The sequence below is a fragment of the Stegodyphus dumicola genome, chromosome 2 (genome assembly GCF_044657685.1).
Source record: "Stegodyphus dumicola isolate Sdum_Otavi_A_Nest chromosome 2, ASM4465768v1".
Lineage (NCBI taxonomy): Eukaryota > Metazoa > Arthropoda > Arachnida > Araneae > Eresidae > Stegodyphus > Stegodyphus dumicola.
The window spans coordinates 135,817,555-135,835,002 of NC_140769.1; the positions used below are offsets into that span (position 1 = coordinate 135,817,555).

Below are 17,448 nucleotides of genomic sequence, written 5' to 3' on the forward strand. Positions count from 1 at the left end.
TGAAGATGAGGATAGTGCTGACAGATCAACTTCCATTCATTGCGCCCCACATCGTCCCCCCCCCCCCCGCAGAGCAGCGTGAAATTGATAAACATATTTCAGAATGATTAGAGAATCAAAGGATATGCCTTTATCCATTTTTTGCTGCAATTTTTACTTTTTGTGTGATGGACATCGGAATATGCTTTTGCTTTGTAGATCCTCTGGTAGCTCCGGAATTGGAAATTCTTTTTGACATAATCGAAAGTTCAAGCTTAGCCGGATCCAATTAGAAGATTAAGGAACAATGCAATCTGCAACATTAACTGAAACAGTTAATTAGATAATTTTAGCTTAGCTTATACCGTCCGTTATACATTAAACACGCATGCGCAGAAAGTTTGTAGCTTTGAGGTTTTGACTGTGCTCAGAAGTGTTGAATGCATATATGATGCACAATTTTGAAATCGGCAAAATAAATTTTGTTACATATAAAATGAAGTTAAGATGTGTTTTTTTTATTTGTTCCTAGTTTTGGTGGTACAAAGAAAATTTACAGGTTTAATTAAAAAAAAAAAAAAAAAAAGAGCAGGTGGCTTTAATAGATAATTTAAGTACTAAATTAGGCAACTAGAATAAGGGAATTTAAAGTGTCCATTTTTTTTACTCACTATACCTAAAAAAGATAATGCTGAAATACAAAAAAGGACATAAAGGAATATTTATATACCTGCAACAAACTTCTAATGGATCCACCCACACAGTTAACTCCACAGGTAATTTTAGATTTTCATACTGAAGCCCACACATTTCTGCTGCCTGCTCAAGGACAGGATCCCTTCTCTCCCTTCCATTCACTCGGATGCAACGATATGCTTGTCCTTTACAGGGTTTTTCAGGAAACCAATGTCCTTTGAACTTATCCATTAGGATTGATCCCAAACTTCGCTGAAAAACCTCAACTTGGTCAGCACTGAGGTTTTCATTTGTTCTTACAAGTCGTGTCAAAAAATTCACTGCAGCATAAACTTCCTCCTTCATGGTAGATTTTGTAAAACTGTCCACCAAAATAATGTGATGAAAAATAAAACATGCAGAGAAATCTCACTTCTTGCCTAATGGAATGCTTACCGATCAAACCTAATAATGAAAAAAAAGTTTTAAAATTAACTAATTTAATACTGTATTACTGAATTATATTGATTTTTATTCACATTTTAAATACATATTCTATATAAATACAAATAAAATAAAACTTAAAAAAGGCTTCACATAAATCTTATTAAAAAGTTTGCCATTCAATTACTGCTGTTTTATCTACAATGCTTGTATAAAATTATTGTTAGTTATTATTGTTAACTTGTAGTTATTTGTTGTTATAAAAAGGAAAATGATCTGTGGGTATTAATTTTAGGAAGAAATTTAGGTTCATTATGTTGCATTTAGTTTCTTATTTAAAATAGTTTGAAGAGTATTTGGTTTTTCAATATTCAAGGGAGTTTTTATGAGAGGATAAGTTATTAAAAAACTAATAATGAGCTTTTTACATAAATTTATGGTAAAAATATATTCCAGGGTGCCCCTTGAAGATTTTTGGTGACTAGCCAGAATGGCACAATTTGAAGATGGCCACTACACAAAACCAAAATAACAAGTCATACAATTGCACAAACTCAATGTTCATGTATACATCGATATATTTTCACTTAAAAAAATGAGAGAATTGCACAGTCGGCATTGGGCACTCCCTTGACTTTGTCGATGTACACACTGATCTATTTTCACTTGAATAAGATAATAAAAAAATGAGGAGAATGATAACATTATATAATGTTAAAACAAAGTTATGCATCACCAAAATTGAACAAAATTTGGAGCCAATCAAAGCTCAATAACCTGAAAGCAAAAATTGCCCTTTCTTGGCAGTACATGGATACCATGTTTTGTGCATTTCTTTGACTTGTTAGTTTAGCTTTGTGTAGTGCCGATTTTTGGAAGACAAATTCCATCCAATAATAAATTTAACATTTGTCAAATTAAGAAAAAGGATAAAGTCTTCAGCGTTTTTTTATCTCACACTTAAAAACAGAACCTATGTATATCTCCAAAATGCACAACAGTTAAAATAATTACAGAATACAACTTGCAATCTGAAAACTTCAGCTTACAGTCAGGAATAGCTCACCATTAAAAAATTTAAAATATAAAAAACATACAACTATTCTACATTTCTTAAATAAAAATACCTTCTATTATCAACTTAAAAAGTAAGGCTTTATTGTAGAATTGGGTGGCCCTTCGATTAGCAACAGTTTTTTTTAAATTTTGGTGATGAAACCTCACTTCTGGTTACCATGATAGTTTTAACTTTGTTTAAGCTTCCTGATTTTATTCAAATGAAAATAGATTGATGTACACATGGACAAATTTAAGGCAGTGCACAATGCCTAGTTTGTGCAATTCTAGGATGTTTTTAAGTAAAAACAGATCGATGTGTACATGGACACAGAGTTTGTGCAATTCTTTGACTTCTTATTTTGGTTTTGTGAAACGGTCATCTTGAAATTGTGCCTTCCTGAGCCGATCTTGGTGTCAAAGAAAGAATCGCCAAAAAACAAGGGGCACCCAATTGTAAACTTTTACCAAAAGTAATTTTAAGCATATCTTCTTTTGAACATAAAGCAGTTTCAAGAGAAAAATATCAAAATATATATAATAAATATATTACTGTTTGAAGCAAATGAAAGAAAAAATATAAAGAGGTTTGCAATCTATATAGTACAAAATTTTATCAGAACTATTGCAATTTGATCCTTTAAATGTTTGTAACACCGCCACCCTACCTAAAAGCTACCAACTTACAGGTGACTTGGTGAAAAACTTTTATTTGGCTAGCTTTATGTTTCATAATAACGATAAAAGTAGTTCATATGGAGAAAGAAACTTTATACAGAAACAAAATTTATAAGGCCACCTGATATTAAATACACTAAAGATTTTTTTTTTTTTTTTTTTTTTTGAAAAAAAAAGTTGATGAATGAAATCGACCGTTAAATGAGCATATAATCAGAAAGTACCTTCATTTTCAATTCAGCCGACAATGTATGAAAGTAATTCTAGAAATTTTTAATCACTGTTTTATTATAGAATATTAGAAATATATTATAGAACAGATTAATATATCATAGAATAGAATATTAGAAATATATTATAGAATAGATTAATATAATATAGAATACTAGAAATCTATTTCTCATGCTTACATTAAATGGTACTTTTCAATCATGCAGCTGCCATGCTTTTTGGCACCTATGAAGGAGAAACCAAACGCATGCCAAGATCTAATGAAAGTCCATTGTTGGGTGTGAGTATGTGTGTGTTTTGTAAATGCACATTAGAAATCATTTACAACAAAAGAACCCCGTAAAATGCATGGCAGGCACATAATGCAAAAGTACCTATTAAATAGTACCTGTTCAAATTTTAGTTTGACATGCATATAAAATAACTTAAAATGATTCACTTATTTATACTGAAGAGTGATAAATTTTTCTATTTAAAAAAAGGGGGGGAAAGGGTACACATATTTAACAGGCAAATGATGTGCTCTTTTATTTCTGATTTTATTTGTAAGCTGAATAAAGTTACATCTGATCTTTAGATTATGGTAACTGGTAGTTTGGCGACATTTTGGAGATGATAAAGGTTACTACCTGAGACTTTGGTAATAATGTGAGCAGTACTCAGTTCCGATTACACATTATTTTGTGTGAGGGAAATGAGAGATCATGGGATATGTCATGTGATATTAATGGACGAATTACGGTTCTTTAATCGGAAAAGGGAAGAAATCGGGAAAAAATCTGGAAATTTTGTATTTGGCTTTATTCTATGTTGTGTGAAACAGCGTTCGTTAATTTTTGGATCCCATGGCCCTAACTAAAGTGAATTCAAAATGAGTATTTAGTGGGATTGAAAGGGGTAGTAATAAGTGTTTCTTTAAGGTTGTGCGAGATAGAAGTAAAGATGTTTTATTAAGTTATTTATTTTACCTGGTACCTTGCTGTGAACTATAAGTATGATTTTAAAGATCCTGAAACAGAAATAAGAAAAGTTTATCGGACATGTAATCAAGATTCTGAAGAAGATTAGGTAAGTTAGTATTTTTAATTATTTGAGGCTTTTATTTTTATGCATTGTTCTAAATGTAAGGTGGAAGTAAAGTAATTTGGTATTATTGGGAAAATTGTTATTAGCAATGATTTAGTTTAAAGTAATTAGGATTGTAAGCTAATTTTTATTAATTTAATGTATGTGCTTATTTATATTTTAAGTAGTGTTTTTGAATTTAATTATACTTTAACTAAACGATAGTTATTTTGTGAATTTTATGTTTGTAGAAATTTGGTATACGTTTTAGTTGAAGTAAACATGCATGGAAATAATTTAAATATTTGAAACTAAGTATTTGTAATGCTTGCGGTATGAATTCGTTGGTGACGTTTACAATATAATAGATGATTTAGAGGTAAAAGTTTTTGGATATTTTATTTATTTTATATGTGGAAATGTTCATATTTGGAAAGGATATATACTTTTTCGCGATCAGGTAATTTCATATATGTTCTTTTTACTGGGTTTAAAGATTCAGAAAATTGTCATGTATTTTCGTGAAATTTTTCTAATTTATGATAAAAAAGCAGTGTACATGGATACGGTGAAGAGTGTGCGCAATGCCATTTTTGTGTAATTCTGGGATGTTTTTTTAAGTAAAAATAAGTCGACGTGTACATGGTTTATGTGTATGTGTTATTTTGAAAAACGTGTAAGGAGTATGGTATTGTGCACTTTTTCCCAATTTTGCAGTGAATATTTGTCATGATTAAGCAGCTTTGTTAGATAAAATTTCTAGCATAAGTGTAATTCGGCTAGTAGATTTTTGGAAGAAGTATTCAGTAGATAAAAAGAAAAGAAACATATCTTTACTTCGTGAAGACAAAATGGCGGCGGGAAAAAAAAATAGAGGGTTGCTGTAGGAGAGTTGGTCGCCAAATTTTCGCCAAAAAATCGCCAAGTTATCATAATCTAAAGATCAACCAAAGTTACTAATTGAAAATACTCCTTTGATATGAAATTCTTATTTATAAAAGAATTAATTTCAATTCCTTGAAAGCTAAAAGTAATATCAATAAATAATGCAAACATATATGATGGCGAAAACAATGAATCAGAACAATATATCTTCAATCTATAACATCTATAAAATTGTGTTTCACACTTTGCTAATTACATTAGAGTTTATAATGTCTCCTCAAATTACTAAATAAAGCATGATTTAAACCATATTAGATTCTTTACTATCAGTTTTAGGTCATTTTATACACAACAGAAGATTTGAAACTTTTATAATAAAACCATCTTGGTTATTTTACAGTATAGTCAAATGTGCATGTAAATTTTCAATATACTTTTCTAAATTTACAATAAACTGACATATTCATAACATAAAAAATTTGCCTTTGAATTTTAAGTCCATATATGATTAACTAACATCCGTACTATAACTAAAATATATTTTCAATGCCAGTGCAAAAAAGTAAAATGAAAACATATTTTTTAGAAATATAACTTTGCTGAAGAAAATGACATACTAAATGTGATTTCGCACTGCTACTAAAGAAAAACATTAAAATTTTTTTTTATAAAACAAACTTTTGTGAAAATAAGGAAACCTATTCAGGCATTACCAAATAAACCTAACCTACATTCGAGAACACCTGACGACGTGTTTGTTTTGGCACAATTTTAGACACTGAATTACTTTTCAGAGGGCTATATAAGAAGAAAACAACTTACAAAATGATTTATTTAATTTGTTGACGGCAATGGTTAATAAAAAAGTTCCACTTAAACTAACTCATACCCTATAACATAAACATTTCCTAAAAGAACAACAGGTCCAACTTCGTAACTTTTTACACATAACGCTGTTGATGCCACCAATATTTTGCACTTGCAACAGCTGTTAGTAATTTTATTATTGAGGCTCAGACTTTGATTTATGAAGCAATCAAATAAATTAATCTTAAATTTTTTTGTTAACAAAATTCACTAATTAGTCTAGTAAAACCATTCCAGGAAAGTGTTTCTGCAGAACTAAGTAACATGGAATTAAATTAGAATATATCAAATATCCTTACAGTTCATATTATCGTAATCGATTGACCTTAAAAGTCAGTGGTCGTAACAGATGTTTACATTTTTTAATTACTGTTATTGAAAGTAATAGAATATAATATTTTATATCACGCAATGAATAACATAATCTTACGCAAGGTAAAGAAAATTCTTTTCAAGAAGTTGTTTATTGTTTGTAATTCATTGTTTTTCCAGAAATGACAAAATCTTTAGTATTCAAATATATATATATATTATGTTGTTTATCGTGAAAGCTTGAATTAAGTATATTATTTATTGTTTAATGTATATCTTATGCATTAAGGGATATTATTCCCACTGTATGTGCCCCGATTCTTTATTTCTTATCTCAGATATTATTTGGTAAAAAAACGTTAAATCCGAAAACCAATTACAGCATGTTAAATTTGTTGCGTAATGAAATATCCTTCTAATGAAGACAAGAAAAGGAAGAAAAAATCCTTCTAGTTAATAATAATGTATTGTAATTACTTTATTAATGAATATTTTTTTTCCTTTCCCGTGTAACACATATTTGTAATTTTTTTTTTTTTTTTTTTTTGTTTGTTTGAAAAATCAATAATTTTATTTGCTAGCTATGAATTCGTTTTAAACTCTTAATTTTTTATTTAAATAAGACTTCATTCAATGTTGTTTAATTAATTAGGGTATTAAATGTTCGTGAAAAAAATTAAATGTTATCGAATATCGTTTTTAGATTTTTATGAGTGTAAAGGAACTGTATCAAAACATTTCCATGCTTAGGAATTAGGTTCATAATATAGATTATTAGCTTTAAATGTATGTATTAAATTAGGTAATACTAGATTTTCATGGCACCCCAATTATAAAAACTGCACCAAGACTATTGTCAAGTTTAAACTAATTTCATGTAGTTTGTGGCTCCACGATTGTATTTAATATGGCATCAAAAGTTTTATCTTTCCCAAAGGATTTCGCCACATGAATTCAGAAAGATACAAATCTGGATGATGTCGAGCCATACCACTTTGCTGTGTGTTTGGATTTGATTTAAATCATATCAGAGTACATCGAGATGAAATACTACATTTAGTAAGGAATTATAAGCCGAATAAAATAAAAACATCTGCCCTGAAGATTAGGATAGTGCTGACAGATAACTTCCAATTCATTGCGCACCGCGACTTGCCCCCCCCCTCGGCAGAGCCGCGTGAAATTGATAAACATATTTTGGAATGATTAGAGAATCAAAGGATCTATTTTTGCATTTATCTATTTTCCTTTATCTATTTTTTGCAGCAATTTCACTTTTTGTTTAATGGACATCGAAACTTGCTTTTGCTTTGTAAATCCTTTGGCAGCTCCAGAATCGGAAATTCTTTTTGACATAACCAAAAGTTCAAGCTCACTTTAATAAAATTGCTCTAACAATCTGCAAAAAATAATAAGCCAGATCCAATTAGAAGATTAAGGAACAACGCAATCTGCAACATAACCGAAATAGATAATTAGATAATTTTAGCTTAGCTTATGCCGTCTGTTATACATTAAACGTGCATGCGTAAAGGTATTAGGGGCATGCGTAAATGCATTATGAGTTTACGCATGCGCAGAAAGTTTGTAGCTTTGAGGTCCGGATTAAAGACTTTTGACTGTATTTCATCTCGATGTACTCCGTCTTTGATATGATTTAAATTAAATTCCTCGCCATTATAAATATCACGAATACACATTAAATAGTTTTCTGGTTGCAATTTTCTAATTTCGACAATGCATAATGTATGCTTTACGCATGCGCGCGTTGAAAGAATTGTTTAATAAAGTAAACAAATATTAAGCTTTTTTTTGTAAATTTTGATACTCTTTAGATCATAATTGCTTTTTATGGTTTCATATTTTTAATTTTATAATTTCTGCATGCCATCTTACCAGATTTAAACTGATGATCTATAATCTGGAATCGCTGAAGTCCCGACGAGTCCGGATTAAAGACTTTTGACTGTAAATATATTCGAGATTTTTGGTTTTTAAGTTTTTGTTCCTTTACAATTAGGGCTTTTATTTTTAAAAGAATTTATAAACATAAACCAAAAAATGCCAATGAAGATTTTTATTGGCAAATGTTGCCAAGGCAATCGTCATAGTTCATTAGTACCAAAACCTCTTCAAAGTGTTTACGGTTTTTGTTTTGTAATAAAAACATCTCTGCTATAAATGGACTCCTTTGTAAATTGATAATGTACAAAATTTTTTATTTATCTTTATTGATATGAAAATACATTGATTATTGCAGTGCAAATGAATCATTTAAAAAATTAATTTATCTGGATTTCTTAGCAAGATTTTGCAACAATTCAATATGGTATACAATGAGTGCATGAATAAAGTTAGTTTCTGATAGGCTTTAATTAAGACTGCAAAAAGCATCTATCTGTATTTAGTTATACTGTCTCTCTTTTTCTGTATTTAATTCTGTTTAAAACTTTTTACACTTATTTGTTATTTTGGTATTTTTCTGTTTGTACTATTTTGCATTCAAAAGAGACATGTGAAGGCAAATACTGCAGCTTATTAAAATTTGAGCTTTTATTGAATTGTATTTAAATTTTATTCCATAATAAAAATTTAATGTCATGAGTTGGCTGTAGAGATTATTATTATTTAAAAAGAGCAGCAGATATTCTTGCTGTTTAATATTTGTATGATTTTTCATATTTTAAATTTTTTAATTTATAAATGGTAAACTCGTCTTTCAAAAGTTAGACTGTAAGCTAAAATTTTTAGGTGACATATTTTGTTCTAAAAATTTTCTATATTTTCATATATATTTCTAATTGCAGATTGATAGTACTACAAAGTTATGATGCCAGTTCATATTAACAATGATCAAAATTTGGAGCTTTCTGGAGTGTGCACTAGAACGTTGCCTCAAAATCTGATTATGGATTCAAATTTAAAAGGAAACATTTCGGATATTATTGATGGTCGTTTGCATTTCAAACAAGAGTCAGATTTACTGAGTTTTAATCCTTGTGAAACAGAAGATTACTGTGCTGCTTGTAAATCATTTACTAGTGAAGGTAAAACAAACAATATATTTACAAATTATGAGGATTTTAAAAAACATTTTAATAGCAGCAATCATCTGTGCTTGAAAACATCAGAAGAATTTTTAGATTGTACCTACAAATATAAGCAAATGGAAAAGTTTTCTAAGAAGTCTGTAGCACAATGTGAGTTTTTTCTCCTCTTTTTTTTTAAAAAAAAAATTAAATAAAAACTATTAAATTATCTGAATCAAAGCAGGTTGCATATTTTTACCAATAAGTGAGAAATCAGTAAAATAATTTTATGGCAAAAGCTGCAGACACCTTTATCTCAGACCATTAACATACATGTATGGCTTTAGTTTCCAGCTCTAATTAAAGGGGGGTAGATATCACTGTTACCAGGATTATATAGATTATAAATAATTATCATTTTGTTTAGTAAAAAAATAGATCTTCATAAAGTTGTGCTCACCTCAATGATGTGATATCCTTGTGAAGGTTTAGCTTTTAGCAGACAGTGTCAACTTGTATGATGTGGGCCATTATTATGCAGCAGCCTCTTTAGGTGGATGGGTTAACCACTACACAACAAAGGCACACACAGAGAAAATGCCATAATTCTGTCTAACATAACATAATATAATTTTAATTTACTTGCAATTCAAGGTTGCTACACTATCATCAATATATTTAACTAGAAAGCCCAGCGAATTTATAATATCTAGAAAAGCAATCATATGAAATGACCGCTGTTCTAGATATTATAAATTGTAATTAAAATTATTTGTGCAAAGGTATCTGCTAATTCAAACTGAATTACCCAGGGCAGGTGGCGAGGATGCCCCTTTGCTTACTGCCCCACAGGGTTTTCCCCGTCTACTTGTTTAATTGCTTAAAGTAGAATGCAATGAAAGAAACCACTGGTGGTATATTTCTTAAGAGCCACCGCTAGCTCAATAAATAAAGGTGATTTAAATAATAAAGGTTAATCATTGGAATATGGTAACTTGGCGATTTTGGGCGAAAATTTGGCAACCAACCCTGCTACAGCAACCTTCTACTTTTCTTTTTCGCCGCCATTTTGTCTTCACGAAGTAAAGATATGTTTCTTTTCTTTTTATTTACTCAACATTTTTTCCAACAATCTGCTAGCCAAATTACACTTATGCTAGAAATTTTATGGAACAAAAGTGCTTAATCATGACGAATATTAACTGTAAAATTGGGAGAAAGTGCAGAATCGCAAACTCGTTGCCGCATTTTTCAGAATGGCACATACAGGGTAACCATGTACACGTCGACCTATTTTTACTTAAAAAAAATCCCAGAATTGCACAAAAATGGCATTGCGCACACTTTTTATCCATGTACACTGCTTTTTTCTCATAAATTAGAAAAATTTGGACGAAAACGCAGGAAATTTTTGTGAATCTTTAAAGTCGGTAAAAAGGACATATATACGAGTAAAATTATCTGATCGCAAAAAAGTATATACCCATTTGCATGTATAAAATAAATACAATATCCAAAAACTTTTACCTCTAAATTATCTATTATAAACGTCACCTGCGAATTTATAACACAAACGTTAAAAATGGTTGCAAATACTGGAACTACTCTGATATGCGCCCTCAAGTCGCCAAATTTCGTGCCAAATATTTTTGGCGAGAAACTTCACGCTGCCATATTACTATCTAAATTTTTTGTCTACATTTCGAACTTTTAGCCTAAATTCTCTCCAAAAAACGCGGTTTTTGCACAGGCAAAAACTACGTTTTCAACATACAATTTAGCTAAAAATCCGAAACAAAAGCAAAAAATTTAGATAGCAAAAACGTAAAGTTTCTAACCCAAAATATTTGACAAGAATCCATGTACACAGCGACATGTTTTAACTTAAAAAAAATCTACGAATCTACAAACTATGCACACCTCGCTTTAATAAATTAACATAACAACAATAAATTTCAAAGAATACCATGTACACAGCATCCTGTTTAAACTTAAAAAAATTCTACGAATTGCACAATTTAGGCAAGAAAGGAATCTACGATCTACACACTCCTCGCTTTAATAAAATAACATAACAATAAATTTCAAATAATACCATGTACACAGCGTTCTGTTTCAACTTTAAAAAACATCTACGAATTGCACAGTCTAGACACTAAACAACAAAATAAACTAAAATAAAATTCAAACAATTTAAAAAAAAACAACTATAACGACAGAAATTCATACTAAAGAACCAATGAACATAACATTCTACAAAATAAGAACAAGGATAAAATAAAATGCACTTACCATGAAATAATGCATTTTCGAATAGCAGAAATATAAATTTCATACCGCCTTTAACGTGCCGCCACGTAATCACTATCGTATTTACATGACAGCCAGACACACTATCCAGAAAATTTATACTATGGTTCACAAATAAATAAAATCACAAATCCCTACTTCTATCATGCACTGCCATTAAAAATAATCTCCCAGACCCTCTTTCCACACTTCCAAATACCCACTACCCCTCAACAGGATAGCCACAATGATATTTCCTTTTGCCGAACTTCAATTCAACAACTACCATTTTATCTTTCCCTCCCATCTTCTCAGACACAGAGGCAAATCAACGAGCTCCAGCGAAAGACTTTTCAACGTCAACAGGGTTGCCATAGAACACGCAATCGTGCCAAAAACCAGCGTAGAACACATATCGATACATTTGGTGAAATTAGGGCGTATATTAGAGTTGTACCCAAATACTTAGTGTCAAATATTTAAATTATTTCCATGCACGTTTACTTCTACTGAAACGTATTCCAAAATGCTACAAATATATAATTCACAAAATAAATATCATTTAATTAAAATATAATTAAACCATGTACACGTCGACCTATTTTTACTTAAAAAAACATCCCAAAACTGCACAAAAATGGCATTGCGCACACTCTTGACTTTATCCATGTACACTGCTTTTTTCTCATAAATTAGAAAAAATTTCAGGAAAATGCAGGAAAATTTTGTGAATCTTTAAAGTCGGTAAAAAGGACATATATGAAATTACCTGATCGCAAAAAAGTATATACGCTTTCCAAGGATGAATATCTGCACGTATAAAATAAATAAAATATCCAAAAACTTTTCTCTCTAAATTATCTATTATAAATGTCACCTGCGAATTTATAACGAAAACATTAAAAATGGTTGCAAATACTTAGTGTCAAATATTTAAATTATTTCCATGCACGTTTACTTTTACTGAAACGTATTCCAAATAGCTACAAACATATAATTCACAAAATAACTATTATTTAATTAAAATATAATTAAATTAAAAAAACACTACTTAAAATATAAATAAACACATACATTAAATTAATAAAAATTAACTTAAAATCTTAATTACTTTAAACTAATTCATTGCTAATGAAAATTTTCCAATAATAGCATATTAATTTATTTATTCCTTATATTTAGAACAATGCATAAAAATAATATCCTCAAATGATTAAAAATACTAACTTACCTAATCTTGTACAGAATCTTGAGTGCATGGCAGATTGCAAAATGTCAATTTTCACCAGATTTCTTGCACCACCATTCAAACTTATCTGCACTATCCTTAATTTCACACAATCTCATTTCATTCCCACACAACACACAATGAAGGTAAATACAAAATGCTAAATGCAATAAAAATTTCGAATTCACTTTAGATAGGGCCATGGGATCCAAAAATTAAGCAACACTTTTTCACAATACACACAATGAAGCTAAATACAAAATACTATAAAGTACTGCAGATATTTTACCAAATTTCCCCCCTTTTCGGATTAAAGAATTGTAATTCATCCATAAATGTCACATGACATATCTCATGATCTCTCATTTCTCTCACACAAAATAATGCGTAATTGAAACTGGGTACTTCTCACATTATTGCCAAAGTCGTAGGTAGTAACCTTTATCGCCTACCAAAACGTCGCCAAACTGCCTGTTACCATATTCCAAAGATTAGCAATAATAAAATGTTAATTCACATGTCAAAGATCTCTTTGTGCACAACATTTCTTGTGTAGATCTTTCCATCATTTTTAAGCTCGCCTTGCAGAGGACCATCCATTATTTTTAATTTTACGTCCGTTCTTCCACGAACTCTTGAACAGACAACATAAAGTTGACCATGTCCAAATGCAGGCTCAGGTAAAAATATGCCAACACATTTAAGCGTTTGGCCCTGAGACTTATTGATGTTAATAGCAAAGGCAAGTTTTAGAGGAAATTGTCCACTTCTCAATTGAAACGGCAACCCTGTGTTGTGGCAACTTCACCCCATTGGCTAGTACAGTTACGCAAGCAAACAATAAACTATTGGCGACAGACACTTAAGCCCCATATAAAAAAAGGATATAGTCAAAAGTTGTTAATCCGGACTCGTCAGGACTTTTGCGACACCGGATTATCGATTTTTCCGGATTATAGATCGCCCACCAGCGGCCGAGCAGTAAAGTCGCTGAACACTGGTAGTTCGGTCCGAGGTTCGAATACCGCGAACGGGCTGGCTGCATGGGTGTTTTCGTGGTTTTCCCCATGTGTAACGTGTATACGAGCCAGTTTCCCTTAGAAAGTCCTCCACGGAAGGCATCCCTCCTCTTAGGCAGATAGCCCTAGTGTGCTTTGCCATAATTAAATACACACACACCGGATTATAGATCATCAGTTTAAATCTGGTAAGATGGCATGCAGAAATTATAAAATTAAAAATATGAAACCATAATTTATGAAATAAAGAACAATTATGATCTAAAGGGTATCAAAATTTACAAAAAAAAGCTGGCTGATCTTTACAATATGGTAACTGGTAGTTTGGCGACATTTTGGAGGCGATAAAGGTTACTACCTGGGACTTTGGTAATAATGTGAGCAGTATTCAGTTCCGATTATGCATTATTTTGTGTGAGGGCAATGAGAGATCATGTGATATTAATGGACGAATTACGGTTCTTTAATCGGAAAAGGGGGGAAATCGGGAAAAAATCTGGAAATTTTGTATTTGCTTTTATTCTGTGTTGTGTGAAACAGTGTTCGTTAATTTTTGGATCCCATGGCTCTAACTAAAGTGAATTCGAAATGGGTATTTAGTGGGATTGAAAGGGGTAATAAGTGTTTCTTTAAGGTTGTGCGAGATAGAAGTAAAGATGTTTTATTAAGTTATTTATTTTACCTGGTACCTTGGTGTGAACTATAAGTATGATTTTAAAGATCCTGAAACAGAAATAAGAAAAGTTTATCGGACACGTAATCAAGATTCTGAATAAGAATAGGTAAGTTAGTATTTTTAATTATTTGATGATATTATTTTTATGCATTGTTCTAAAAGTAAGGTGGAAGTAAAGTAATTTGCATAAACGTCCATGGAAATAATTTAAATATTTGACACTAAGCATTTGTAACCATTTGTAATGAAGTAAAGGTATTAATTAGTTAGTGACGTTTGTAATATAATAGATAATGTAGAGGTAAAAGTTTTTGGATATTTTATTTATTTTATACGGGGAAATGTTCATATTTGGAAAGGGTATGTACTTTTTTGCGATCAGGTAATTTCATATATGTTCTTTTTACCGAGTTTAAAGATTTAGAAAATTGTCATGCATTTTCGTGAAATTTTTCTAATTTATGAGAAAAAAGGAGTGTACATGGATATGGTGAAGAGGTGTGCAATGCCATTTTTGTGCAATTCTGGGATTTTTTTTTTAAGTAAAAATAAGTCGATGTGTACATGGTTTAGTGATATTTTAATTAAATGATAGTTATTTTGTGAATTTTATGTTTGTAGGAATTTGGTATACGTTTTAGTTGAAGTAAACATGCATGGAAATAATTTAAATATTTGACACTAAGTATTTGTAATGCTTGCGGTATGAATTCGTTGGTGACGTTTATAATATAATAGATGATTTAGAGGTAAAAGTTTTTGGATATTTTATTTATTTTATATGTGGAAATGTTCATATTTGGAAAGGATATATACCTTTTCGCGATCAGGTAATTTCATATATGTTCTTTTTACCGGGTTTAAAGATTCAGAAAATTGTTATGCATTTTCGTGAAATTTTTCTAATTTATGAGAAAAAAGCAGTGTACATGGATATGGTGAAGAATGTGCGCAATGCCATTTTTGTGCAATTCTGGGATGTTTTTTTAAGTAAAAATAAGTCGACGTGTACATGGTTTAGTGATATTTTAATTAAATGATAGTTATTTTGTGAATTTTATGTTTGTAGGAATTTGGTATACGTTTAAGTTGAAATAAACATGCATGGAAATAATTTAAATATTTGATACTAAGTATTTGTAATGCTTGCGGTATGAATTCGTTGGTGACGTGTATAATGTAATAGATGATTTAGAGGTAAAAGTTTTTGGATATTTTATTTATTTTATATGTGGAAATGTTCATATTTGTAAAGGGTAAATACTTTTTCGCGATCAGGTGATTTCATATATGTTCTTTTTAGCGGGTTTAAAAATTGAGAAAATTGTCATGTATTTTCGTGAAATTTTTCTAATTTATGAGAAAAAAGCAGTGCACATGGATATAGTGAAGAGTGTGAGCAATGCCATTTTTGTGCAATTCTGGGATGTTTTTTTAAGTAAAAATAAGTCAACGTGTACATGGTTTAGTGATATTTTAATTAAATGATAGTTATTTTGTGAATTTTATGTTTGTAGGAATTTGGTACACGTTTAAGTTGAAATAAACATGCATGGAAATAATTTAAATATTTGATACTAAGTATTTGTAATGCTTGCGGTATGAATTCGTTGGTGACGTGTATAATGTAATAGATGATTTAGAGGTAAAAGTTTTTGGATATTTTATTTATTTTATATGTGGAAATGTTCATATTTGGAAAGGGTATAAACTTTTTCGCGATCAGGTAATTTCATATATGTTTTTTTTACCAGGTTTAAAGATTCAGAAAATTGTCATGTATTTTCGTGAAATTTTTGTAATTTATGAGAAAAAAAGCAGTGTACATGGATATAGTGAAGAGTGTGCGCAATGCCATTTTTGTGTAATTCTGGGATGTTTTTTAAGTAAAAATAAGTCGCCGTGTACATGGTTTATGTGTATGTGTTATTTTAAAAAACGCGTAAGGAGTATGGTATTGTGCACTTTTTCCCAATTTTGCAGTGAATATTTGTCATGATTAAGCAGTTTTATTAGATAAAATTTCCAGCATAAGTGTAATTCGGCTAGTAGATTGTTGGAAGAAGTGTTCAGTAGATAAAAAGAAAAGAAACATGTCTTTACTTCGTGAAGACAAAATGGCGGCGGGAAAAAAAAATAGAGGGTTGCTGTAGGAGAGTTGGTCGCCAAATTTTCGCCAAAAAAACGCCAAGTTACCATAATGTAAAGATCAACCAAAAAGCTTAATATTTATTTGTTTACTTTATTAAACATTTCTTTCAATGTAAGTTGTTTCGTTTTTTATGTGATAATACATTCTCTTTAATTCTATAAACAGACATAATTTTTTGTTCAGTTACAAAGTTCCGCTGTTTAAGTCCTATAATTGCTGTGTCGAGAATACTGACTAATTTGTCAATCGAAATTTTTTTCGTTTTCAATAACCTCTGTCACTTTCTTCGCTATCAGAAGCGAATTATAATGATGAGGAATTTAGTTTAAATCATATCAAAGATGGAGTACATAGAGATCAAATAATACATTTAGTAAGGAATTACAAACCAAATAAAATAAAAACATCTGCCCTGAAGATAAGGATAGTGCTGACAGATCAACTTCCAATTCATTAGGCGCCAAGGTGTTAAAGATAAACAAAGTTTAGATAAACAAACGTTAAAGTTTTGATAAACAAAGGATATGCCTTTATCCATTTTTTTGCAGCAATTCCACTTTTTGTTTGATGGACATCGGAACATGCTTTCGCTTTGTAGATCCTCTGGTAGCTCCGGAATTGGAAATTCTTTTTGACATAATCGAAAGTTCAAGCTTACTTGAAATACTTACAAAATTGCTCTAACAGTCTGCAAAAAATAATAGGCCGGATCCAATTAGAAGATTAAAGAACAGCGCAATCTGCAACATTAACTGAATTAGCTTAGCTTATACCGTCCGTTATACATTAAACGCGCATTCGCAAACGTATTTTGCGCACACGCCTATTCGCAGCCGTAAAGGTCTTACGTCAACGCGACGCAT

At 30.5% G+C, this 17,448-nt stretch overlaps 2 protein-coding genes across 4 annotated transcripts in view; one reads left to right on the forward strand and one right to left on the reverse strand.

Moving 5' to 3' along the window:
* The window catches only part of LOC118199542 (protein BTG1-like), a 36,568-nt gene extending 30,600 nt beyond the window's left edge, over nt 1–5,968 (reverse strand). The window contains exons 1-2 of the mRNA XM_035371430.2: nt 5,836–5,968; nt 710–1,119 (exon numbers count right to left, since the gene is read on the reverse strand). Of these exons, the coding sequence (XP_035227321.1) occupies nt 710–1,020 (311 nt within the window). The 5' untranslated portion in view covers nt 1,021–1,119; nt 5,836–5,968. The remainder of the gene's footprint in view (nt 1–709; nt 1,120–5,835) is intronic.
* Nucleotides 1–17,448, forward strand: part of LOC118195308 (uncharacterized) — a 294,732-nt gene that overhangs the window by 254,487 nt on the left and 22,797 nt on the right. The window contains exons 1-2 of one of the 3 annotated variants that reach the window (XM_085811146.1): nt 6,206–6,315; nt 9,000–9,392. In XM_085811146.1, coding sequence (XP_085667272.1) covers nt 9,020–9,392 — 373 coding nt within the window. In that variant the 5' untranslated portion in view covers nt 6,206–6,315; nt 9,000–9,019. Of the gene's footprint in view, nt 1–6,205; nt 6,316–8,999; nt 9,393–17,448 lie in introns of those variants that run through there. The other 2 variants (XM_085811149.1, XM_085811147.1) reach the window with 2 other exon arrangements.